The sequence below is a fragment of the Stomoxys calcitrans genome, chromosome 3 (genome assembly GCF_963082655.1).
Source record: "Stomoxys calcitrans chromosome 3, idStoCalc2.1, whole genome shotgun sequence".
In the NCBI taxonomy this organism is placed as follows: domain Eukaryota; kingdom Metazoa; phylum Arthropoda; class Insecta; order Diptera; family Muscidae; genus Stomoxys; species Stomoxys calcitrans.
Genome location: NC_081554.1, coordinates 62,878,211 through 62,901,444, shown reverse-complemented (window position 1 = coordinate 62,901,444; position 23,234 = coordinate 62,878,211). Strand labels below are relative to the sequence as shown.

The following is a 23,234-nucleotide window of genomic DNA, read 5'->3' as shown; positions in this document are numbered from 1 at the left end:
CCATATCTTAATATCGCTCTAATAGCAGATCAAATCTTTTCTTATATCCTATGCTTATAGAAGAGATGCCGGGAAAAGAACTCGACAAATGCGATCCATGGTGGAGGGTATATAAGATTCGGCCCGGCCGAACTTAGCACGCTTTTACTTGTTTTTAATCACAAAAATCCAAAACGGAAAAATTTTTCAAGTCTTATAATTTTCACCAAAAGTCACATAACCTATGATCAAAATGAGATGGTGATCCCAAAATCGGTTTGCATACTTCGTTTTTATCAACAACTAGCCGAACCGGTCCCGCTCCTCTGCGACTTCTCTCACACTCTTTTATCTTTTTAGGGTGGGGACACTTCGCTCTGAATGTGGATATCGAATTCGTGCCACTGTAGCCTATGTCCTCCTATGACGCTGAACGCCTGTGTTCGAACCCTGGCGAGAGCATCGTACAACATTTAAAGCGGTGCGGTCTTAATGCGGGCGACATTTGCTAGGTACATGCCATGCTGGTCATGTAAAAAATTCTCCCCAAAGAGCTGTCACACAGTCGCACGCCGTTCGGACTCGGCTATAAAAAAAATCGAAATTTCACTCATGCGTGAGAAGTTTGCCCATGCTTGGTTCCTGGGCAGGTTTTTACTTTACCCCCAAATGGCTGTCTTTTGAAGCCTATATTACCGTATTGCTAAATATTTCCGGTTTAGGGGATATTTCAGGGGTGGGGGGCTCACCCAGACACTTGGCCCTTGATGTTAATATAAGATGAGCGCTGTACTTTCAAATACATTTTACATGAGCTCCATAACGGCATGATCGGAAAATTAGTTCTGTTTGAGAGTGGGGTGGACCCCAGGGTCTTTGTCCCGCAAATGGGTATCAGTTTCCCGAAAATCAATCAATTTCCACCCCACATAGCTTTTATATAATAGGGAGGTATTTTGGGTTGGGGCGGCTCCCCAAACACATGGCTCTACATTTGGTCACAGCACCCCAACAACAGAGACCATGTTTTGTTTTGGGTGACTATGAGAGTTCAAAACAAGTAAAAGCGTGCTAAGTTCGGCCGGGCCGAATTCTATTGGGTTGCCCAAAAAGTAATTGCGGATTTTTTAAAAGAAAGTAAATGCATTTTTAATATAACTTAGAATGAACTTTAATCAAATATACTTTTTTTACACTTTTTTTTCTAAAGCAAGCTAAAAGTAACAACTGATAACTGACAGAAGAAAGAATGCAATTACAGAGTCACAAGCTGTGAAAAAATTTCTCAACACCGACTGTATGAAAAATCCGCAATTACTTTTTGGGCAACCCAATATATACCCTCCACCATGGATAGCATTTGTCGAGTTCTTTGCGCGGTATATCTTTTTAGGCAAATAAAGAATATTGAATAAGAACTGTTATGCTATTGGAGCTATATCAAGTTATAGTCCGATTCGGACCATAAATGAATGCTGAACATTGCAGAAGTCAGTTTAGAAGTTCAGTACATTCGGATAAGAATTGAGCTTTGTAGGGGCTCAAGAATCAAAATCGGGAGACCGAATTATATGGGAGCTATATCAAGCTATTGATCGATTTAGACCATATTGGAGAGGTATGTTGAAGGTCATGAGAGAAGCCGTTGTACAAAATTTCTGCCAAAACGGTTGAGACTTGGGCCCTCTAGAGGCTCAAGAAGTCAAGATCCCAGATCGGTTTATATGACAGCTATATCAGGGTATGTACCGATTTGCGGCACACTAGGCACAGTTATTAAAAGTCATAACAGAACACCTCATGCAAAATTTCAGCCAAATCGGATAAGAATTACGCCCCCTAGAGGCTCAAGAAGTCAAGATCCCAGATCGGTTCATATGGTAGCTATATCAGGTTTTAGACCGATTTGCGCCATACTTACCACAGTTATTGAAAGTCATAACAAAACACCACATGCAAAATTTCAGCCTAATCGGAAGAGAATTGCGCGCTCTATGGGCTCAAAAATTCAAGATTGGAGATCGGTTTATATGAACGATATACCAAATTATGAACCGATTTGAATCATACTTAACACATTCTTGACAGTGATACCAAAACTCCAAGTGCAAAATTTCAGTCAAATCGGACGAGAATTGCGCCCTCTAGGGCCTGAAGAAATCAAGACCCCAGATCGGTTTATATGGCAGCTATATCAGAACATGGACCGATTTGAACCATACTAAGCGCAGTTATTGAAAGTGATACCAAAACTCCAAGTGCAAAATTTCAGTCAAAACGGACGAGAATTGCGCCCCCTAGGGCCTGAAGAAATCAAGACCCAAGATCGGTTTATATGGCATCTATATCAGAACATGGACCGATTTTAACCATACTTAGCGCAGTTATTGAAAGTGATACCAAAACACCACGTGCAATATTTCAGCCAAATCGGATAAGAATTTCTCCCTGTGGAGGCTCAAGAAGTCAAGATTCCAGATCGGTTTATGTGGGAGCTATACCAGGTTATGAACCGATTTGAACTATTCTTAACACAGTTGTTGGAAGTCATAATAAAACACGTCTTGCAATATTTCAGCCAAATCGGATAGGAATTGCGCACTCTAGACGCTCAGGAAGTCAAGACCCCTGATGGGTTTATATGGCAGCTATATCAGGTTATGGACCGATTTCAACTATACTAATCACAGTAGTTGGAAGCCATAATAAAACACCTCATGCAAAATTTCAGTCAAATCGGATGATAATTGCGCCCTCTAGAGGCTCAAGCAATCAAGACCCAAGATCGGTTTATATGACAGCTATATCAAAACGTGGACCGATATAGCCCATTTACAATCCCAACCGACCTACACTAATGAAAAGTAAAAGTAAAAAAAAAAAAGTAAAAGTAAAGTAAAAGTGCAAAATTTCAAGCGGCTAACTTTACTCCTTCGAAAGTTAGCGTGCTTTCGACAGACAGACGGACGAACATGGCTAGATCGAGTTAAAATGGCATGAAGATCAAGAATGTATATAACTTATGGGGTCTCAGACGCATATTTCTAGGTATTACAAACAGAATGACGAAGTTAGTATACCCCCATCCTATGGTGGAGGGTATAAACAAGAATTTTCAAAAATCGGACTACAAATAAAGATTTGGCATCCCAAACAATTTTTCAAAATGCCGAGGTAACCAACTTTAGGGGCCTGCCAAGAAGCGCCCTCAACATTTTGCACACGATATCGATAGCACTACAGCTCTAACTATTCCAAATTTCAAGAGATATATCTACACGTTCTCGCACGTCATATATTTTACTACATTTTTTTCGATTTTCTCCCACTCTCTGATGGTGAGGAGTTTTGTTGATTCATACTATACGTCCAAATTGCTCGGTTGGGAAATGTCTCGTCAGAGAACACAATGTTCGAAAATTTATCAAGTCTGTGCAAACTCAGTAGCTACTTGCTTTTTCGCGTCTGACTGTTTTTCTTTGGTGTAAGATCATATGGCTTCTACAACTTTTAAGGCTTTACCTTGAGTTCATTTCATTCAGATCTTTACCCATTTGATTGCCACTGCAGCGTGAATTTCGTTGAATTTGAGCCTTCACTCGACGAAGTATTGTGGGTGTTGTTGCAGTTTTTTTTTACTTCCATCATGGCGTTTGGCAACGCTACCAGTTTCGTTAAAACAATAAATGGCACCATACACAAACATTTTGTTCACTTTGAGATGTCTGAGTTTGCCAAGCATAAACGGTTGTAATTTTCTAGCCATATACAGAGCAATCATACTTGACGCTTAACTTGTATACAAAGTTCGAACTTTACTCTTAAATATCATTCATTTGATATCCGTTTGGGTGGGTTTTGGGGTGTGCCATCCCCCCAGATTATTTGACCCCAAAGTTTTATATCAATTTTGTGTTTTTGAGTTACCAAAAGTTTTTGAGTTGCTAAAATTTTGCTTGAATCGGTGAACCGATTTCCGAGATCCAGAGTTTTTGAAAATTGGGCAGAGCTTCAGGGAACATACCCGTACTCTACTGTCGTGGACCATTCCATATTGCCCCAATCGACCTATATGTCGTTTTGAAGGGTATTTAGTGGGTGGGCGGTCCCCAGACTCTTGTACACCAGATTCATAGTCTTCTTCCTAAGACCTTTTATTCGATACCCATTTCGTGATTTTGGTCCTATATGGGGATTTTGGGATTTTGAGGTCCCTTTCATTTGATACCCATACTGCCCCCATTGGAAAATATCTAATTTTTGAGATGCTTTTTTGAAGGTAGGGCGGCCTTCGGCACTTGGTGTAAATTTGTATATCAAGTTGTACTCTATTCTGAAATACCTGTTTTTTGATACCCAAATTGTCCCAATCAGCAAACATGTCCGTTTGGATGGGTTTTTTGGGTGGGGCGTCCCCCCTGGTAATTTAACCCCAAAGTTTAATACCAATTTTGTGTTTCTGAGTTACCATAAGGCGGCATACAAAATTTCGCATAAATCGGTGCGTTCATCCCCCAGATCTGGGTTTTTTGAATAGTGAGGAAAGAGTTAGGGCCCAAGGATCAGATTCGGTCCCGTAAATACCTTTGACCAAATTCTTATACCAGATTCGTAATTTACTCCCAATTACTTTACATTTGATACCCATATTTTCCCAATTGGTAAATATGTAATTTTTGGTATGTTTCTTTTTCTGGGGTACTTGGTATCAAATTTTATAATCAAGTTGTACTCTACTCTTAAATGCCTTTCATTTGATACCCACATTGTCGGAATCGGCAAACGTGTCCGTTTGGAGGGGTTTTTGGGTGGGGCGTACCCCCAGGTTATTTGATCTCAAAGCTGTATACCAATTTTGTGTTTCTGGGTGGCATACAAGATTTTGCCTAGATTGGTGTACCCATCTCCGAGATCTGGTGTTTTTGAAATTTGCGTAAGGGGAAGGGTCTGCCCCCTTTCGGATATCAAAAAATGAAGTATTATATTTTTATAGGAGGATCAAGGTCTGCCATCTGTGAAAATTTCATGAAAATCGGTTCAGCCGTTTTTGAGTCTATACGGAACAGACAAAAAAACAAAACAAACCGCAACAATTTCGTTATACCCTCCACCATAGAATGTGGATATACTAATTTCGTCATTCCGTTTGTAACATATCGCAATATTGATCTGAGACCCAACAAATTTATATATGCTGGATCGTCTTGATATTTTGAGTCGATTTAGCCATGTCCGTCCGTCCGTCTGTCGAAAATACGCTAACTTTCGAAGGAGTAAAGCTAGCCGCTTGAAATCTTGCACCAGTACTTCTTATAAGTGTAGGTCGGTTGGGATTGTAAAATGCCCATATCGGTCCAAGTTGTCGTTTAGCTGCCATATAAACCGATATAATGACTTTTTGAGCCCCTACAAATACAAATTTTGGCCATGAACATTCCACTAAGGAACGGGGGCAAACTTCTCACATATCACGAACGGCGTGCCGCAGTGCGACACCTCTTTGGAGAGAAGTTTTACATGGCATAGTACCTCACAAATGTTGCCAGCATTAGGAGGGGAAAACCACTTCTGAAAATTTTTTGTGATGGTCCCGCCAGGATTCGAACCCAGCGTTTAGCGTTTAGTGGCGGACATGCTAACCTCTGCGCTGCGATGGCCTCCCTCTAGAGGGCGCAATTCTCATTCGATTTGGCTGAAATTTTGCAAAAAGTGTTTTATTTTGGCTTCTAATGACTCTCTTAAGTATGATGCAAATCGGTCCATAAGCTGATATAGCTCCCATATAAGCAGATCTTGGATCTTGACTTCTTGAGCCACTAGAGAGCGCATTTCTTATCCGATTTGGCTGAAATTTTGCATGAAGTGTTTTGGTCGGACCATCAACAACTGTGGCAAGTATGGTTCAAATTGGTTCATAACCTGACATAGCGCCCACATAAACCGAATTCGAATCTTGAATTCTTGAGCCGCTAGAGGGCGCACTTCTTATCCGATTTGGCTGAAATTTTGCACGAAATGTTTTTTTCTCACTTTCAATAACTGTGCCAAGTATGGTTCAAATCGGTTCATAACCTCATAAAGCTCCCACATAAACCAAATTCGAATCTTGACTTCTTGAGCCGCTAGAGGGCGCATTTCTTATCCGATTTGGCTGAAATTTTACATGAAGTGTTTTGGTCGGACCATCTGTGGTAACCAAATTTTGCAAGAAACGTGTTGGTTCCATAGTCAAAAACTGTGCCAAGTATGGTCCAAATCGGTTCACTACCTGATAAAGCTCCAATATAAACCGATCTCCCGATTATACTTCTTGAGCCACTATAGGGCACAATTCTTATCCGATTTGGTTGCACAATCAATTGCACAATGATTTCCACGTTGGTCTCCAATCACCAAACCAAGTATGGCTCCAATCGGTTCATTCAATTCTTATCCATTATCCTTTATTTGTCTATAAAGAGATATCGGCCAAAGAACTGGACAAATGCGATTCATGGTGGAGGGTATGTAAGATTCGGCCAGGCCGAACTTGTTACGCTTTTTATTGTTTTTTTTTTTTTTTTTTTTTAATAGATAAAGATAGGAGTAAGCCTTGCTTTACCTTTACATTAGAAACATATCCCTTGTCCAATTTTTTTCAGTATTTGAATCTACATATTAATATTTTACCAAACTTAATTACCACATAGCAATGTAATTATATTTGGAATTTCGTATAAACATTAAATTTCCAGTTTCACTGCGCTTGGTAACCATGACAATACTCTATGCCATTACTAATCACTCTCATCAGCTCTGTTATTCTGGAGATTTCTCATGAAATTAATCTTGTGATCATCCCAAAATCCAAATCCAAATTAACACGGTCTCAATAAACACTTGTCATTAACGACTTGGCTTAATTGTCACTATCGCCATATTAAACGTAGATAACATCATCCACCAGTGCACATTACATCATTAATGCCATAGTGAATGCTCATCAAAACGAATTTGAATCTTTCGTGTTAATGTGCGCTTGTGTTTGTGCGTTACTAAGGTATTAGTGTGGGTTGCCCAACGCACATGCAGACGAAGTGAATATGGTATTCAGCGATAGCTCGTTGTCAACTAATTAGTAAAATTGAAATCGAATTATACGTTGTCGCACTTGAATTAACCGCATAGACACATTCACTAGCCCACTTGCATAGGTATCAGAATATACACACATATACACTAGTGTGTGTGTGTATATAAACCAATCTATACACACACATACACACAAACACTATACTCAATGAGCATAATTATTGGTCAGTTGATATGTGCGGCTTTAGTTATATTTATCTCTCATTTTGCGGTAACAACACATGTCTATGCCAAAGTTAATTGTACACTGAAGAAAATTAGTTAGAGAGCAAAAGAAAAAAACACATCCCAAGAACAGTAGCTTTTTGTTTCAATAAAAACTATTTTAAAGGGATTTCATGTAATGCCCTAAACGAGCCAATTCTGGTAACAACAGCCTATATATAGGGTTGCCTAAAAAGTAATTGCGGATTTTTTTTAGAGAAAGTAAATGCATTTTTAATAAAACTTAGAATGAAATTTAATCAAATATATAATTGCCATTTTCTTCGATAACCTTTTGCCATCTTCCTGGCAAATTTAGTATTCCACGCTCATAGAACTTCTGGCCTTTATCTGCAAAAAACTGAACCAAGTGCGATTTTATAGCCTCATCATTGCCGAAAGTTGTACCATTTAAGGAGTTCTGCAAAGATCGAAATAAATGGTAGTCTGATGGTGCAAGGTCAGGGCTATATGGTGGATGCATCAAAAGTTCCCAGCCAAGCTCACTCAGTTTTTGGCGAGTGACCAAAGATGTGTGCGGTCTAGCGTTGTCCTGGTGGAATATGACACCTTTACGATTGACCAATTCTGGTCGCTTCTCCTTGATGGCTGTATTCAATTTGTCCAATTGTTGACAGTAAACATCCGAATTAATCGTTTGGTTCCTTGGAAGCAGCTCAAAATATACCACACCCTTCCAATCCCACCAAACAGACAGCATAACATTCTTTTGGTGGCTATCAGCCTTTGAAGTGGTTTGAGCTGGTTCACCATGCTGGGACCATGATCGTTTTCCACTAACGTTGTTGTAAACAATCCATTTTTCATCTCCAGTTATGATTCGTTTTAAAAACGGATCGAATTCATTGCGTTTAAGGTGCATATCACAAGCGTTGATTCGGTTTGTTAAATGAATTTCAATTTTTCAATACATGTGGTACCCAAATATCAAGCTTTTTCACCACTCCAAGACTTTTTATGTGATAATGAACGGTTGATTTTGGCATATTTAACTTCTCTCCTATCTCACGCTCAGTTACATGACGATCCAATTCGATTAATGCTTTGATTTGGTTATCATCAACTTCATTTGGCCGACCTGAAAAATCCGCAATTACTTTTTGGGCAACCCAATAAGTCAAGTATATATGTGTCAGAAGCTATTTTCAAATCAGAAACAGTTTTTTGATGGAATTTCGCAGAGGAATTCAGATGTGAAATAAAATAATCCCTGCCAAATAATGCGCAGATCTTTTGAATAAGGCAGTAACTACGATCTTATTCCAGATATCTTTGAAGAACTCAAAAACTTGCGAAGGTACACAACCTCTAAATCAGTCAGGTTCTCTGAGAAATGTGAACCTATATTGGAACTCCCTCTGACTGCCAGTGCGAGATACATACAGCAGATGTTCTATGGTATCTTCTTCCTGACGTCCTCATAGCTTCGGCAACAGTCGTTACTGGCAACCTTCAGTCTGTCATGTTACCGATCAGACATTGACCTGTCATGACGAACACACTGACTGATACGTTTGTTCTCTACAGTGGCAACAAAGCGGTAGACCAATTCAAGTCTAGATTTGGTCACATGATTTTGTAATGTTCACAACCCTCACTTTGTGACCATCTATCATTCGTTGCCCTTCGGGTTTGATCCTAAAACCCTAGCTTATATGTCGTTGTATGGCGTAACTGTTGATGTATTGAATGTGATCTATTAATACAATTAGTGGTGTTGAACAGTTTGAAAGTAAAATTTCAAACTCTTGACTTTAAAGAAGTACTTATGGAACAAAATCTTCATAATCTTCCCTCTGTTCCGCAAATAGTTCTTTTCTGAAGTTGTTTTATGGTAGCAGCAGATAGTTGAATACATATTTTCATAATCGAAATCTTCCAAACCTAAAGTTGCATAAGCACTTTCAACAAATATGAACTCATGGATGCTTACAGAGTTCTGTTGATCAGTGTAATGAAATCATTAACTTTGTTGTATATGCATATGCGAATGTGTTTGATGGAAACTTAAATTAATTGTAATTACACTTGAAATGTATTATTTGTTAATTACATTTATTATAACAACATTCAAATAGCATAAACACCATAGAGTGTTGGGAACATATGATTGAATTTTTCAATCAAATGCAGAAAAAGTTGTGGTAATTAATTAAAAGTTATCATTTAATCAAGCCATAACTGACTGATTAACATATGCAGTAAAAAAAAGTTCACAAATGAAATGACATTTCGAGTCTAAAGGGATAATGGAACTTGTTCATAATACTGAACTTTTCGATTCTGTAAAGTCTGAGTAACAACAACAACAAGCAAAAATATGTTAAGAACATCCGGACTGATATTTTTAACCATCCCCAATGGTATAGGGAGTATATTCATTTAGTCATTCCGTTTGCAACACATTGAGATATCAATTTCCAACCCTACACGGTAATAAATTGCGGATCATCGTAAAATTCTATGATGAGATGTAACGATGTCCGTGTGTTTGTTCGTCTGTTGCAATCACTCTACAGCCTTCAAAAATTGAAATATTGAGCTGAAATTGTTTAAAAGATCCGTATTTCTTTAATACGCAGTTTAAATTCTTGTCATAGTAACTGTTGAGCAGAGCGTACATGTTTTCATGTCGATCCTTAAAGAAAAATATCTGTATCTCGGAATAGGTTCTACTTATTATGCAAAAATGTTAAAGCGAGTAGGCTCTAAATGGATTTTAAAGACCCAACAGCTGCGGTGGTGGCAGCAGACAAATATTGGGTTGCCCAAAAAGTAATTGCGGATTTTTTAAAAGAAAGTAAATGCATTTTTAATAAAACTTAGAATGAACTTTATTCAAATATACTTTTTTACACTTTTTTTTTCAAAAGCAAGCTAAAAGTAACAGCTGATAACTGACAGAAGAAAGAATTCAATTACAGAGTTACAAGCTGTGTAAAAAATTTGTCAACGCCGACTATATGAAAAATCCGCAATTACTTTTTGGGCAACCCAATATATACATTTTACTCAGCTGCCAGTGTCCGATGATGACGGCGAAGAGGAACCCATCCATTAAGAACAACAAGTCGCCAGGAACCAACAGGGTACTCGCTTTACTATTTCAGACAGGAGGCGACACGCTGATGAGGCGTATGCGATCTGCCTAGAAGAACGCATACCCGATGATTGGAACCTCAGCATACTATGTCCCGTACACAAGAAAGAAGACAAGAGGGAATGTGCAAACTACAGAGGAATAAGCTTCTTCCACATCGCATACAATATACCCTCGAGTGTACTGTGTGAATGATTAAAACCTAAAGTCTATGAGATAATTGGGCCCTATTAATCCTTCCTGGACCAGATATTCACACTGCTCCAAATCCTGGAAAAGATTTGAGAAGGACAAACCAACACCTAGGATTTTTTTGTTGTTGAGCCCTCTCAATGCAGCTTTAGACCTGGTAAATCCATAATAGATCAGATATTTACCCTGAGCCAAATCCTGGAAAAGACCCGAGAAGGAAAAATCAACACCTATCATCTCTTTCTTGGCTACAAAGCCGTATTCGATAGTCTTTTACGTTCAAAGGTATTTCAAGCCATGTCTTAGTTTGGTATTCCTGCAAAATTAATAAGACTCTGGAGGATGACACTTGCTGATACGTGCTCCTCAATAAGAATAGGAAATTATCTCTCAGAACCATTCAATATCAAACGAGGTTTCAGACAAGGAGACAGCCTATCGTGTGATCTCTTTAATATCCTGCTGGAGAAAATTGTATGAGATGCAGATTACATAGGCATGGCACACTACTCACAAGAGAACATATGCTACTCGCCTATGCCGACGACAGACTTTGAAAGAATCGAAAGAGAGTCAGTGAAAATGGGTCTGGCAGTAAATGGAGATAAGACGAAATGGATGGTTTTAACTCCCAAAAAGCCTTGTACAACGAACAGATAAAGAAATTGGAGAAAGTTGAGAACCACAACTTTGAGACAGTCAGTAACTTTATCTACCTCGGCACCGCCGTAACCGAAACGAATGACACCAGTTTTGAGATTAAGCGAAGAATAATACTGGCAAACAGATGCTATGTTGGATTGAGTAAACATTTAAGAAACAAAAGAAGTTTACACTATACAAGACACTGATACTACCCGTGCTGTTGTATGGTTCTGAAGCATGGGTACTTGTGAAAGCAAATAAGGCAGTACTTGGAGTATTTGAGAGAAAGATTCTTCGTAAAATATATGGACCAATTTGCGTTAATGGAGAATATAGGCGCCGTCGGCTTATGGGACAAATGTTCTGTTACAGTCCAATAAAGTTAAGTAAATTAAGTTACCACGGCTGAAAAATGTTTCTAATGTTCTCGCCAGGACTCGAACGCACGCGTTCAGTGTCATAGGCGGACATGCTAACCTCTGCGCAACAATGGTCTCTACGGGTTCCAGACTTGCTCTGGAAACTCGCGGTGAGCTTGTCATGGGCATTGTGCGCGAATGGAGCGATCGTGTTGGTGTTGACGTCGCGGAGGACAAAACCGTGACAATGTTGCTCAAGGGCATCTTGTCGCGGAATCGTCCTCCCACGATTCGATTTGGTGGAGCTAGCATCAGGAATGTAGCACTCGTCAAATATCTGGGAGTGGCTGTTTCGGAGAGAATGGGTTTGCTGGTCCATTTGGATCGGGTGAAGGAGAAGATGACTGGAGTAGCCGGCATGGTTAAGTGTGTTCTGAGAAGCGATTGGGGTCTTAGTCGTCGCGCTGTTCGGTCCATATATGGTGGTCTATTTGTTGCCTGCGCAACTTATGGAGCGCCTGCATGGCACGGAATTGCTGCGACTGTCTTAGGACGGAAGAAGAACCTCTCTTGTCAGAGGGTGGCAATGCTGGCTTGCTTGCCTGTGTGCAGGACTGTTTCGACAGATGCACTACAGGTATTGCTTGGCGCGCCCCCGCTTGACTTACTCGTGAGTTACATGGCCGTTCTGTATAGTGTGAAAAAGGGAATTCCATTAGTGCGTTAGGATTGGCTCGACGCTTCGGAGCTTGCAGATGGGGATATTAGGCGGCTCAAGACACTCCTTTTGGAGCGTCTTGATGATAGATGGAGGACTAGATGGACGAACAGTGACAATGGTCGGGTGACTTACGAATTTATTCGTGACGCGACATTCGTACGAGACCGCCCGGACTTTGGCTTCGGCCTAAGTCTGGGCTTCATACTGACGGGACATGGTTCCTTTAATGCATTTTTGCATCAGAGGAACCTGTCCGCGACTGATTTGTGCGACTGTGGGAGACCTGAGGACTGGAGGCATGTACTGACAGAATGCCCGTACTATGCAGACATTAGAGATTTAGGCGCGATGGGGATTAGCGAGGCGGTGTGGAATTTCAGTAGGGCCCTTGAGGATGAGACAACTGTTGCAAGGCTGGCCACCTTTTCCCGGAAAGTATTTCTTAGGAGGCGGACTAGACTTAGTGGAGCCATAAATACACGCTAGTTATCTATAACGAGGTGTTCCTGTACTGGCGCGACTGTGTGATTTGGTGCTGTGCATGGCATGGCCTGGCACCTGCCTTGCCCATGTTGATGCAGCGGTGTTTGCCCCTTAGTTTTTGTGGTTGTGTTCGATCACCCGTGAGGGTGGCCGCGTTGTTGTTGCTGATTTATGTGGCGTAGCCCGTGAGGGCTGCCGTGTCCTGTTTGTGTTTTGTGTATATCGTCCGGTTGTATGTTTGATGCATACTTTTGTATGCTGGCTGAGGTCGGCTTATGGCGATTTTTTCCCATTCACGTGACCAGTCCAGAACTGTTTGGGGTTCAACTGGTAGTAGTCTTTTAAGGCTACGAAGTCTGACTGGAGACTTTAATCTGGTACCACGGGTGTCAGCAGCCCCTGGAACTTTGATTCCAGCCTGACAATGGTGAGGCCCCATTGGGGAGCAATGTGGTGGCTGTGGTTTATACCCAAATCGCGGGTAGAGCATAAGCTCGGCGTGGAGTTGCGTTTACAACCGGGTGCCGTGACCCATAGATCGGAAGGAGTTTTTGGTAGTGCTCCGCTCCTAACCAAGGAGGTGAACACGTCCAAATACGTGAGATCGAATTGGTACTCGTGTGTGGGTTACCACATGTGGGGGCGTTGGTAGACGCATTGTATTCACCCTTGGGCCTTGGGCCTCGCAGGTTTGGGCCGTGATGGCAGGTATCTGCGTAAAACTCGACATTCGTGTCTCAACGGGTTATAAGCATCACCCCTACTAAATGTGTATGCAGAAGTACATATCGGGTTCTTTGCGGAGCATCCGACAGACTTTAGCGATGTGCTCGATTTTTTCTCAGACAAGCCTTTAACAATAGTTGCGTAGCCGTCTGCTGAGTTCCTAACTCCATTTTATACTTAACACATTTAGCATCACCATATTTGAAGTGCAAATCAAACTTACAACCCATTTGCTGGTAACTCCAGGTCGCCACCAATTCGGTTATCAGGATACTTGATGTTGATGATAATTCTGCAGACAATCCTTCACATACATCGATGAGGCGTCCCCTGACTACCCATTATCACCGCTCCCATTCAACATTACATCAATATCCGTAAAATGCATCTACTGTAGACAAGTTGAGATTGTTCGGGGTACCCTGACAAATCAGATTTAATAGGGAATTAAGTGTACTTCACAGCGGACTACAATAATGTTTTATAGCTGGAGATCAACTCGAAAAGCCTAGAGGACAATTTGACACTAGACAAGCCCTACTCATTTTTCGACCACTACTAGCACACTACTGGAACTATTCATTGTAAGCCATCCTTACAGGACTTTACTCTACGTTCAGATTTCCGCATCGTGTTTTTGGAAACACGATTTTATATTTCTGGTCTACAATTTTACCGTCAGTGAGGAAGTGGAGAACTTTTCTTATGGCAACTACAATAACATAAAGTCAAGTGAATTGGGGTGAGATCTACAATCTCATCTCTGTTGATCAAGGAAGTAGTTCATGGCAAGATGTATGTAAAACGCCTTTACGATGCAACGTTACCTTTGAAGAATAGAAGAGTTGATAAAAGCATTAAACCTAGGCTAAGTTCTACAATTCGAAACCTCATAAGAGAAAGAGTTCTTGTTTTAGAACTTCTAAGCTTCATGACGAAATTCGTGCAGGGAGAAGAACAGAAGGGTTAATGGCCAAAACTGAAGTTTTAAAAAGGAACGGATAATGTCCTCCCGTTTGCAAATTCACTCTATTCTCAGATCACTAGCATTCTTTCAGAAGATTGTTGTGAAACTGAAACCGGAGTATCTCTACAACAAATTGAGGTTAACTCGATCCAGTAGAGGTCGAAAGCTACTTCCCTTTAGACCGAGGAGTCTAGTGTCTGAACGTCTTTGGATTACACTTCCACATGAACTACAGAACATCACTAATGCGTACACTTTTAACCTCTTGTCAGTTATCTTTATGCCCACCACCGTAAGAACGGAGGTATATTCATTTAGTCATTATGTTTGTAATACCTCGAAATATGTGTCTGAGACCCCATAAAGTATATATTCTCTTGATCGTAATGTCATTTTAAGTCGATCTAGCCATGTGCGTCCGTCTGATCCGTCTGTCAAAAGCACGCTAACTTTCGAAGGAGTAAAGCTGGTCGCTTGAAATTTTGCACAAATACTTTTAATTAGTGTAGGTCGGTTGGGATTGTAAATGGGCCAAATCGGTCCATTTTTTAATATAGCTGCCATATAAACCGATCTTGGGTCTTGACTTCTTCAGCCTCTAGAGGACGCACTTCTCATCCGATTTGACTGAAATTTTGCACGTAGTGTTTTGATATCACTTCCAACAACTTCGCTAAGTATGGTTCAAATCGGTCCATGTTTTCATATAGCTGCCATATAAACCGATCTTGGGTCTTGACTTCTTCAGCCTCTAGAGGGCGCAATTCTCATTCGATTTGACTTAAATTTTGCACGTGGTGTTTTGGTATGATTTTCATCAACTGTGTTAAGTATGATTCAAATCGGTCTATAACCTGATATAGCTGCCATATAAACCGATCTGGGATCTTGACTTCTTCAGCCTCTAGAGGGCGCACTTCTCATCCGATTTGACTGAAATTTTGCACGTGGTGTTTTGGTATCACTTTCAACAACTTCTTTAAATATGGTTCAAATCGGTCCATGTTTTGATATAGCTGCCATATAAACCGATCTTGGGTCTTGGCTTCTTCAGCCTCTAGAGGACGCACTTCTCATCCGATTTGACTTAAATTTTGTACGTGGTGTTTTGGTATCACTTCCAACAACTTCGCTAAGTATGGTTCAAATCGGTCCATGTTTTCATATACCTGCCATATAAACCGATCTTGGGTCTTGACTTCTTCAGCCTTTAGAGGGCGCAATTCTCGTCGGATTTGATTGAAATTTTGCACGTGGTGTTTTGGTATCACTTTCAAAAACTTTGCCAAGTATGGTTCAAATCGGTCCATTTTTTGCTATAGCTGTCATATAAACCGATCTTGGGTCTTGACTTCTTGAGCCTCTAGAGCGCGCAATTCTCGTCCGATTTTACTGAAACTTTGTACGTGGTGTTTTGGTAACACTTCCAACAACTTCGCTAAGCATGGTTTAAATCTGTCCATGTTTTGATATAGCTGCAATATAAACGGATCTTTTGGTCTTGACTTCTTGATCCTCAAGAGGTCGCAATTATAGTCCGATTTGATTGAAATTTTGCATGAAGTGTCTTGTTATGACTTCCAATAACTGTGCTAAGTATGGCGCAAATCGGAACATAACCTAATATAGCTGGCATATAAACCGATCTGGTATCTTGACCGCTTCAGCCGCTAGAGGGCGCACTTCTCATCCGATTTGGAAGAAATTTTGTACAACTGTTTCTCTCATGACCTTTAACATACGTGTCTAATATGGTCTGAATCAATCAATAGCTTGGTACAGCTCCCATCTAAACCTATCTTCCGATTTTGCTTCTTGAGCCCCTACAAGGCGCAATTCTTATCCGAATGAACTGAACTATTACACAATGACTTCTACAATGTTCAACATTCATTTATGGTCCGAATCGGACTTTAACTTGATATAGCTCCATTAGCATAGCAGTTCTTATTCAATATTCTTTGATTGCCTAAAAAGAGATACCGCGCATAGAACTCGCCAAATGCGATCCAGGGTGGAGGGTATATAAAATGCGGCCCGGCCGACCGTAGCATGCGCTTACTTGTTATTGATATTTGCTTTTGTTATTTTTTTCTTTTAAGTTTTTACGTACTAATAACTTGAATATCTTTCTTTCATTTCAGTTAAATAACATCAAATTCATAACCAAGTGATTTTTTGTGCCGCTTTCAAATGTTGTGCATGTGTGAAATATTCTCGTAAAGTTTTAAATTTTTTTATTTTTTAATTCTGAGGGCAAAAAATATATATACGAGTATACTACTGTGATAATTAAACAAAACCAAAATTTATCAAACCAAAGCAAGGCAACAAATAAAAAAAAAGAAAAACATGCAAATTAAAAAAAATATATATAATCGCTAAATAAATACTAGCCAAAATTTTGTGTGTAATTAAAACAGTAAACCTCAAAACAAAATAGATAAACTAGCAACATTCAGACAACAGCAGCAGCAACAGCAACAACCCACCAACAATCAACAGGAGCTGCAAACAAAAATCTAACTGCAATAGAAACACCAGTTAAATCCCACAAACGGACGGACAGGCAAATAGACCAAGGCAAAAGTTAGCAGCAAGCTGAGAGAGGGAATATTATCTCGAAAAGCAAAAACAGAAAGGCCATGTTGCAGTCTATGAAATTGCGCACGGATCAACTTACGGATGCAGCCAACAGCAATGGTTTGGCGACGTCAGCAGCGGTGGTGGTGGAGAATGTAGCACATAACACAACCGCAGCAGCATTAAATCCAACACTATACAGCACCACTATTGCCAACAACAACAACAACAATAATAACAACAGTATTAGCAACATCATACCAGGCACATTGTCGGCACCTGTTGCTCGACCCTTGGGTGGGGTGATAGCAACCTCAGTTGGAGTAACTCCAGCCCATGCTAATGGTCTTGGCTTAGTTGTTTACAGTAATAACGGTAACAACAACAGTAACAGCGCCAGTGGCATCAATGGCGGCGGCGACACTGGCATTAGCAATAACAATAAACATATGATGGTGAACAATAATCATTTAAATAACAGACACCAACAACAACAACAACAACACCAACAATTACAACAGTATCAGGCCATCTATATGGAAACAGCCATGGCGGCTGAAACAACAGTGGCCAACACACTGGCTGCTAACAAAGTTGCAACATCGAAAACTTTTCACCCCTACTCGCGTCCACCACCACAAACAGCAGCAGTAGCTGCCTTAACCAATGCGGCATCCTTATCCCCACCTCCCATGCTGTCGTCCTTTGTGTATACCAAGCAAATAAATTCCACAAATACAAATGTTAAAACAACTATAGCAACAACAATAGTTGGCAATGGTGCTGGTAATACAGCCACCAACAGCAACACCTCTATGGCAACAGCATCAAGTGGATTATTAACTTTGGCAACACCACCGCCACCAACAGCAGCAGCTTTAACAAGCTCGCACTCAACGCCATCAGCAGCAACTTTATTAGCCAACAACAGCTTGGACCAACACCAGCAACAATCATCAGAAACTAATCCGTAAGTTGAACATGAATACTTTTTGAATTATTTAAATAGTCTGGCCACCCTCAAATCCACCAAATACAGCATGTGGATTATGGTGGGTTGGGGGCATGTTCCAGCAGGGGAATTTTTGCAAATTTTTCTATTTTTCGTATTTGTTAACAGCGAAGTGGAAAAGTTTCTCTTGCAGCCTGAATTGAAAGTATGTACCACCCCTCAATAGGAGTTGTAAATGGTCACTAATTCACAAACTCTGTGTAATATGAGAAGTAAAACTGCTTTTGTGTTGCACAATTCCAGTTTCAATGATGCCGAGGATCACTAATTTTAAATTAAACAAAAGTAATTATACCAATGGTTAATATGCAAATAGATGGGGTTGGGGGTAACCGTGATTCATGGGGAAAACAAATTGTCTTACCTAAATATGGGCTGGTCTAGATCATATTTGAGAGCTCTTATGAATCCGGAAATAATTCCGCTTTTTATGGGATTAAGACCCTAAATTGGAAGATTTGTCTATATGGCTGCTATGTCTAAATGTAGTCCGATTTGGAACATATTCAAGTCGGATGACGAGAGGCTTAATACAAGTCACTATTTCAAATTTTGAAGGAGTGAGACGGACCCTCCCCCTTACCCCAAAAGTACTACTCAAAAATGAAAGTGAAGCGATCGGGACAATATGGAATTCAAATGAAAGGTATTCACGAGTAGAGTTCGAGTTTCTTAATAAAAGTTGGGTCCAAGTACCTGGGGGCCGCCCACCCCCAAAACCCCTTAATCTCAAATACCTTTCATTTGACCCACATATTGGCATGGTCGAAAAATGTTTGCCTTTTGGGGTATTTTGGGAAAGAGGTAGACCCCCAGAAAATTGGTCCCGAAAATGGGTATCAATTCTTGCTCTACCCCCCAATACCTTTCATTTAAGCTCCACATTGACATGGTCGGTAAATATGCCCGATTAAGGGGTGTTTTGGGGATTGGGGTGGTCCCCCAAATGCAAAGCCCGGAAAATATATCAGCAACGTGCTCTATTCTCATATAACAATATATCCTTTATTTGAACCCCATATTGCCATTGCCCTCAAAATTGGATATCAAATTCGTTTTCTAATCTCATTTCAAATCCTTATTGCAAAAGTCAGCAAATATGTCCGGTTTGGGGTAATGGCCCCAAAAACTATGAACATTTAGTTCCACTCTCTTTAAGACCCAAATTGTCTTGGTGAGCAAATACGTCCTATTTGGGGGTTGTTCTGATGGTGGGACGTCCGCTAGACAGTTGGCCCCTAATGTTGATATCAGATATGTGGTCTACTCCCACTTACCTTTAATTTGAGACCCATATTTCCATAGTCGGCAAACATGAGCGGCTTGGGGGTGTTTTGGGATGGGTGGCCACTCAGTGAGTTGGCCTTGAAAATATATATCGGTTTCGTGATCCACTTTAAAACCCCTCTTATTTGGGCCTCATTTTGCAATAGTCAGAAAATACTTACTATTTGGGTGGTGTTGTGGGGGTGGGGTGGCCCCATAGGCACTTTTCCCGAATATTGATATCAAATTCGTGCTTTACTTCCAAAGACCTTTCATTTGAGCCCCATATTGCTATGGTCGTAAATTTCCCGCTTTGGGGGATGTTTTTGGTGAGAGGCGGCCCCCCAACACTTGGTCCCATATTTTGATATCAGATTCGTATTCTACACTCAAATACCTTTTATTTTAGGCCCATATTCCCATGGTCAGTAAATAAGTCTGTTTTGGGGGTGTTTTGGGAAAGGGGTGGACACCCAGAAACGTGGTCCCACATTTGGATATCAAATTCATTTGAGTCCCATATTGCTATAGTCGGTAAATATGTCGGATTAAGGGGTGTTTTGGGGCTTGGGGTCCGACAATTGGATATCAGATACGTTTTCTTATCCAAAATACCTTTCATTTGAGTCCCATATTGTCGGGATTGGTCTAAATATATATATGGTAGGTTTTAGGGTGGAGAAGCCCCCTTAGGTACCCCATCCGAAATTTGGATACCAAATTTTTATTTTTTGGGTACTTTATGAAAGCACACAAAATTTCGCTTAACTCGTACCACCTATCTCCGAGATCTGGAGTTTCTGAAGATTAGGGTAAGGGGGAGCGTCCGCACCCCCTTCAGATATCAAAAAATGTAGAACCCTATTTTCACGGGTTCATTATGCACCATCTGTGAGAATTTCAAGAAAATCGGTTCAGCCGTTTCTGAGTCTATATTATATATATATGTGTATATATATATATGTGTTCCCACAAACATACAAACAAACAATCAAATAAACACAAATTGATTTTTCTATATAAGAAGACTGATAACGGTAGGGGGCTGACCCTCCACCGTTACACCAAAAACACCACCCAAAATGAAAAGTGGACCAATAAGCACAATATGGGTATCAAATAAAAAGTATGCGGCAGTAAATAACGAATCTGGCATACAAATTCATGTCGAAGAATAGGGGGTCACCCCAACCCCACAAAAACGCCCAAAATGGGCACATTCCAAGCCAATCACGGATACAAGGGACTCGGTTTGTTTGTTCCGTATAGACTGAAAAACGGCAGAACCGATTTTCTCGAAATTTTGGCATATTGTGTAGGTTGGTCTGGTCGATATCGTAACACCAAAACACATCCCAAAATCAAAAGTAGACCGGTTATGATCCCTGTCAAGGTGCTTAGCGGCCTCTTATCGGGACAGGGCGCTCCTGCGGTCTGGTTTTCATCCACGTAGTCCCAACTTTCCCTAAATCCCGCACTAGCCATTTGATCTGCTATGTTCAGTAGCCCGACCGGCGGTTGGTTTGCCCGCCGTCCCACCCTTTAGTGCATTCTTCCGCCCCCTCATTTCCTGGAATCCCTTGCGAGAAAGATGGACATCCCCCTGCTCACAAAGGCGACGGTCTTCGCGACTGCACGCACGATAAAAGTCTTAAACAAGTCAAACCAAGATATGGTCTAGGAGAAATGGAAGGTCTTCCACAGGGAGGCGAAGGGAACTCTCCTTGTAGTGGACATGCATCAAGTCTCTGTGGCAAGTTTGGCTAAGACTGAAGGCATGGCGTTCTACGGGACCAATGCAGCTTTTTTCAAGATTGGGGAGACTGGGATAGGCAAATATCCTCATATTGAGCCATCACTCAGCGCAGTGGAAGGACACTCAATACCGAATAACAAACAAAGGGCCGATGGCGAGGAAATAACCGAGTCTCTCAACATTGGCAAGACTAAGATTAGCAAAAAACCTAATACTAAAACATAAGGTAGTGCAGGGAAAAGCAACTCCGCATAGCCTAACGAAAAGGTACCTGACGATGGAAGCATCAACGACTTTCTGAAGATGATTCGGAAGACTAGAATAGGCAAAGGTCCAAATACGGAAACATTAGGCAGTGCAGTGACAGGAAACTCAATGCAGCCTAACGAACAGGGAGCCGACGAGTCCATCACCAACTTCCAAGAAGCCCATTTACTCAAGATTTGGAAGACTAAAATAGGCAAAGATACTTATATTGAAACATCAGGCAGTGCAGTGACAGAAACCTCAATGCAACCTAAGGAACAGGGAGCCAACGATGAGATTATCACCCATTCCCAAAAAGCCCACTCACAGAAGATTTGGAAGAGTAGGTTATGCAAACATGAAGGGCATTTGTGGAGGATAATGAGACGTTGAATAATGAGACTTCTTTTTATATCCACCACCGAAGGATGCGGGTATATTTATTTTGTCATTCCGTATGCCACACATCGAAATATCCATTTCCGACCCTTAAAGACCCTTGATCAGCGTAAAAATCTAAGACGATCTAGACATGTCCGTCCGTCTGTCCGTCTGTCTGTTGAAATCATGCTAGAGTCTTTAAAAATTGAGATATTGAGCTGAAACTAGATTCTTTTTTGGTTCATAAGCAGGTTAAGATGATGGGCTATATCTGATTATATCTTGATATAGCCCCCATATAGACCGATCCGCCGATTTAGGGTCTTAAGCCCATAAAAGCCACATTTATGATCCGATTTTGCTGAAATTTGAACCAGTGAGTTGTGTTAGGCCCTTCGACAGCCTTCGTCAACTTGGCTCAGATCGGTCCAGATTTGGATATAGCTGCCATATAGACCGATCCTCTGATTTAGGGTCTTAGGCCCATAAAAGCCACATTTATTATCCGATTTTGCTGAAATTTGGGATAGTGAGTTGTGTTAGGCCCTTCGACAACCATCATCAATTTGGCTCGGTTGGGTACAGATTTAGATACAGCTGCCATATAAACCGATCCTCCGATTTAGGGTCTTAGGCCCATAAAAGCCACATTTGTTATTCGATTATGCTGAAATTTGGGATAGTGAGTTGTGTTAGGCCCTTCGACAGCCTTCATCAATTTGGCTCGGATGGGTACAGATTTGGATATAGCTGCCATATAGGCCGATCCTCCGATTTAGGGTCTTGGACCCATAAATGCCACATTTATTAGCCGATTTCGCTGAAATTTGGATCAGTGAGTTGTGTTAGGCCCTTCGACAGCCTTCATCAATTTGGCTCAGATCGGTCCAAATTTGGATATAGCTGCCACATAGTCCGATCCTCTGATTTAGGGTCTTAGGCCCATAAAAGCCACGTTTATTATCCGATTTTGCTGAAATTTGGGACAGTGAGTTGTGTTAGGCCCTTCGATAGCCTTCATCAATTTGGCTCAGATCGGTCTAGATTTTGATATAGCTGCCATATAGACCGATCTTCCGACTTAGGGTCTTATGCCATAAAAGCCACATTTATTATCCGATTTTACTAAAATATGGGACAGTGAGTTGTGTTAGGCCCATCGACATCCTTCGTCAATTTGGCTCAGATCGGTCCAGATTTGGGTATAGCTGCCATATAGACCGAACCTCCGATTTAGGGTCTTAGGGCCATAAAAACCATATTTATTATCCGATTTTGCTGAAATTTGGATCAGTGAGTTGTATTAGGCCTTTCGATAGCCTTCGTCAATTTGGCTCAGATCGGTCCAGATTTGGATATAGCTGCCATATAAACCGATCCGCCGATTTATGGTCTTAGGCCCATAAAAACCACATTTATTATCCGATTTTGCTGAAATTTGGATCAGTGAGTTGTATTAGGA

General features: G+C 40.9%; 1 protein-coding gene across 4 annotated transcripts in view; it reads left to right on the top strand.

Moving 5' to 3' along the window:
- The first annotated feature begins 16,677 nt into the window (after window positions 1-16,677).
- Window positions 16,678-23,234, top strand: part of LOC106088092 (CUGBP Elav-like family member 2) — a 596,808-nt gene continuing 590,251 nt past the window's right edge. For all 4 annotated transcript variants that reach the window (XM_059364556.1, XM_059364555.1, XM_059364554.1 and 1 more), the window contains exon 1: window positions 16,678-18,081. In XM_059364556.1, coding sequence (XP_059220539.1) covers window positions 17,174-18,081 — 908 coding nt within the window. In that variant the 5' untranslated portion in view covers window positions 16,678-17,173. The remainder of the gene's footprint in view (window positions 18,082-23,234) is intronic.